This window comes from Humulus lupulus, chromosome 5 (genome assembly GCF_963169125.1).
Source record: "Humulus lupulus chromosome 5, drHumLupu1.1, whole genome shotgun sequence".
NCBI classification, from domain to species: Eukaryota; Viridiplantae; Streptophyta; class Magnoliopsida; order Rosales; family Cannabaceae; genus Humulus; species Humulus lupulus.
This window is the reverse complement of record NC_084797.1, coordinates 35,610,201-35,612,335: the sequence shown is the minus strand read 5'-3', so window position 1 is coordinate 35,612,335 and position 2,135 is coordinate 35,610,201. Positions and strand designations below refer to the sequence as shown.

Here is a 2,135-nt window from a genome sequence, read left to right as displayed (position 1 = left end):
TGCAATGTAAATGAGTTTCATATTATTTTGATAACAAGAAAAGACATTGTTATGGAGCTTAAAAGAAAATACAGTTCCTGGATTTAACTATATAAGATGTCCTTAACTACACAAGACACCAAAGATAAATAGAGTACAGTCAGTTGCAGCCCTCAAACCCAAATTTTACCAAACAGGGAGTTATTTGTTTTACCAAGACACTAATTAACCAAACACTCATCTTTGGGTATCCCCATGACTAATATTCTCATCCCATAAATCTCCCAATTTGAAGCAATCATTCACTCGCAGCTTCAGCACCAGAAGGGTTGTCCTCTTTAACTGCTGGCTTTTCTGGACCATCCACGGTAGGCTTATCATCGTGGCTTGATGTGGTGGGTTCTGCTCCCCCAGAGGGAGAGGCATCAGTTACCGGCACTGTCTGCTTGATGGTTCCAACCTTAACATACTTGCTCATGAACTTGTATTCCCAATCTTGCAAGGCGTCAAGCTCAAATGGACCAAGACCAGAAATATCACCGGTGAGATCTTTCTCTTCAAATGACATCTTTGCAAGAGCTCTGCTAGCATCTTTTCCAGCAAACAATGCATAAGGTCCCCCAGGTCCATAGAACATCCTGCAAGTTCAGACATAAACAACTTAATAGCTTATAGAAGATTGTATGCTAGACTAAGACAAAAAAAAAAAGAACCAACTAAGAAAAATCTAGGCGTGTAAAACTATTTGCCAAGTAAAATCAATTCAAGCATGAAAATACTTGAAACTATAAATTTTTGAACTTGTTCGAACAATTACATAGAAAAATATATCTCACTCTAGATATTTAGAGTCTATCAGTTATAACATATCATATTTTCAACAAATAAATTCATATACTCTCATAGGCATACCACCATGGCAAAAAGATTAATATAACATTATAAAACAGAAAATTAAAAGTAATAGCTATGCAGTAGTAAAAGCCTCAGAAATCAAAGAATTGCATTCCCATATAAATTCACTTGTAAATTCAGGATTTAAGCATGTGAGCTCAATGAAAAGATGCAGAAAAAAGATGTACACGGTCAAACATTTATCTGATTAACTTGAAAGTGAACAATTTATCCCAATATAAAAGTTCATAAAAAAAAATAAAAAATTTCACCCAGAGGATTGAACTGAACAATTTATTTATACTTGTAAAGAGCGCAAGTTCATCCTCAAGTCATTTATCATAAAAAATCAGACCAAATAATCGCGAATTCGATCATTGAAAAAGTTATTAGATTACAGTATTTTGAAAACCCCAGAAGCAAAATCAATAATAGAGTTGATCAATCACTAAAACAAAACTCGCAACAAAATCAGCAAAATCATCATGAGTAACAGTGTTTCATTACCAGGAAAAAAAACCCGTTAAAAGAATAATAATAATGAAAAATTTATTGAAAACCTGCTCTGAGTGACATCATAGATCTGACCCTTGATAGCCATGAGCAAAGGTTTAGTCGAATCGGAACCATCGTACTGCTTCAACTCTTCCTCAGTGACCTCGCCGATTTGAACGGGAGGAGGCAGAGGTTGAACCTCCTCCAAAGATCTAGGCCTCTCGTAAGTATCGGAAGGTCCAAAGAACCCCGAAACGACGTAGTAAATAGCCAAAATCAAAGCTACAACGGTAAAGAAAGTGGCAGGAGAGAGACCTGTGTAGACTGTGATTGCCTCTTTAAGCGTTTCCCATAGTTGCAGAGCCATTTTACTTTTGGTTCACTGATAAGAGAGAAAAAATGTATATGGGACCTAACTCGGAAAAGAGGAAAAGGAAACGAAGAATGATTTTATTTTTTTCCTTCACCTTTTTCTAACTTTTTAGTTTTGGTCTAAACTTGCGGATTTATACCCGTGTTTTTAATTGATTGTAGTTATTTTACATTTTAATAAATCCTACGAGGGTATGAGCTGAAATTTCATAATGTTTATATTTTTAAATATGAAGATAAGATATTAAATTACATTAATAATCGTACACTATCTCGTTATGTTAGACAGTAGGAATATATTTTAACAATTTTCATTTTAAATATAAATATTGGAGTCATAAATAACTAAAAACTTAAATACTTAATTAATTTATTTTTCCATTAAATGACAAATA

At 33.9% G+C, this 2,135-nt stretch overlaps 1 protein-coding gene across 1 annotated transcript; it reads right to left on the bottom strand.

Annotated features, from left to right (window-relative positions):
- On the bottom strand, positions 1–1,855 carry LOC133834749 (membrane steroid-binding protein 1). Its single transcript, XM_062264462.1, has 2 exons — positions 1,434–1,855; positions 1–617 (listed from the first exon to the last, which is right to left on the bottom strand). The coding sequence occupies exons 1-2, from the start codon at positions 1,733–1,735 to the stop codon at positions 278–280; spliced, it is 642 nt and encodes a 213-aa protein (XP_062120446.1). The 5' UTR covers positions 1,736–1,855; the 3' UTR covers positions 1–277.
- Positions 1,856–2,135: the final 280 nt, after the last annotated feature.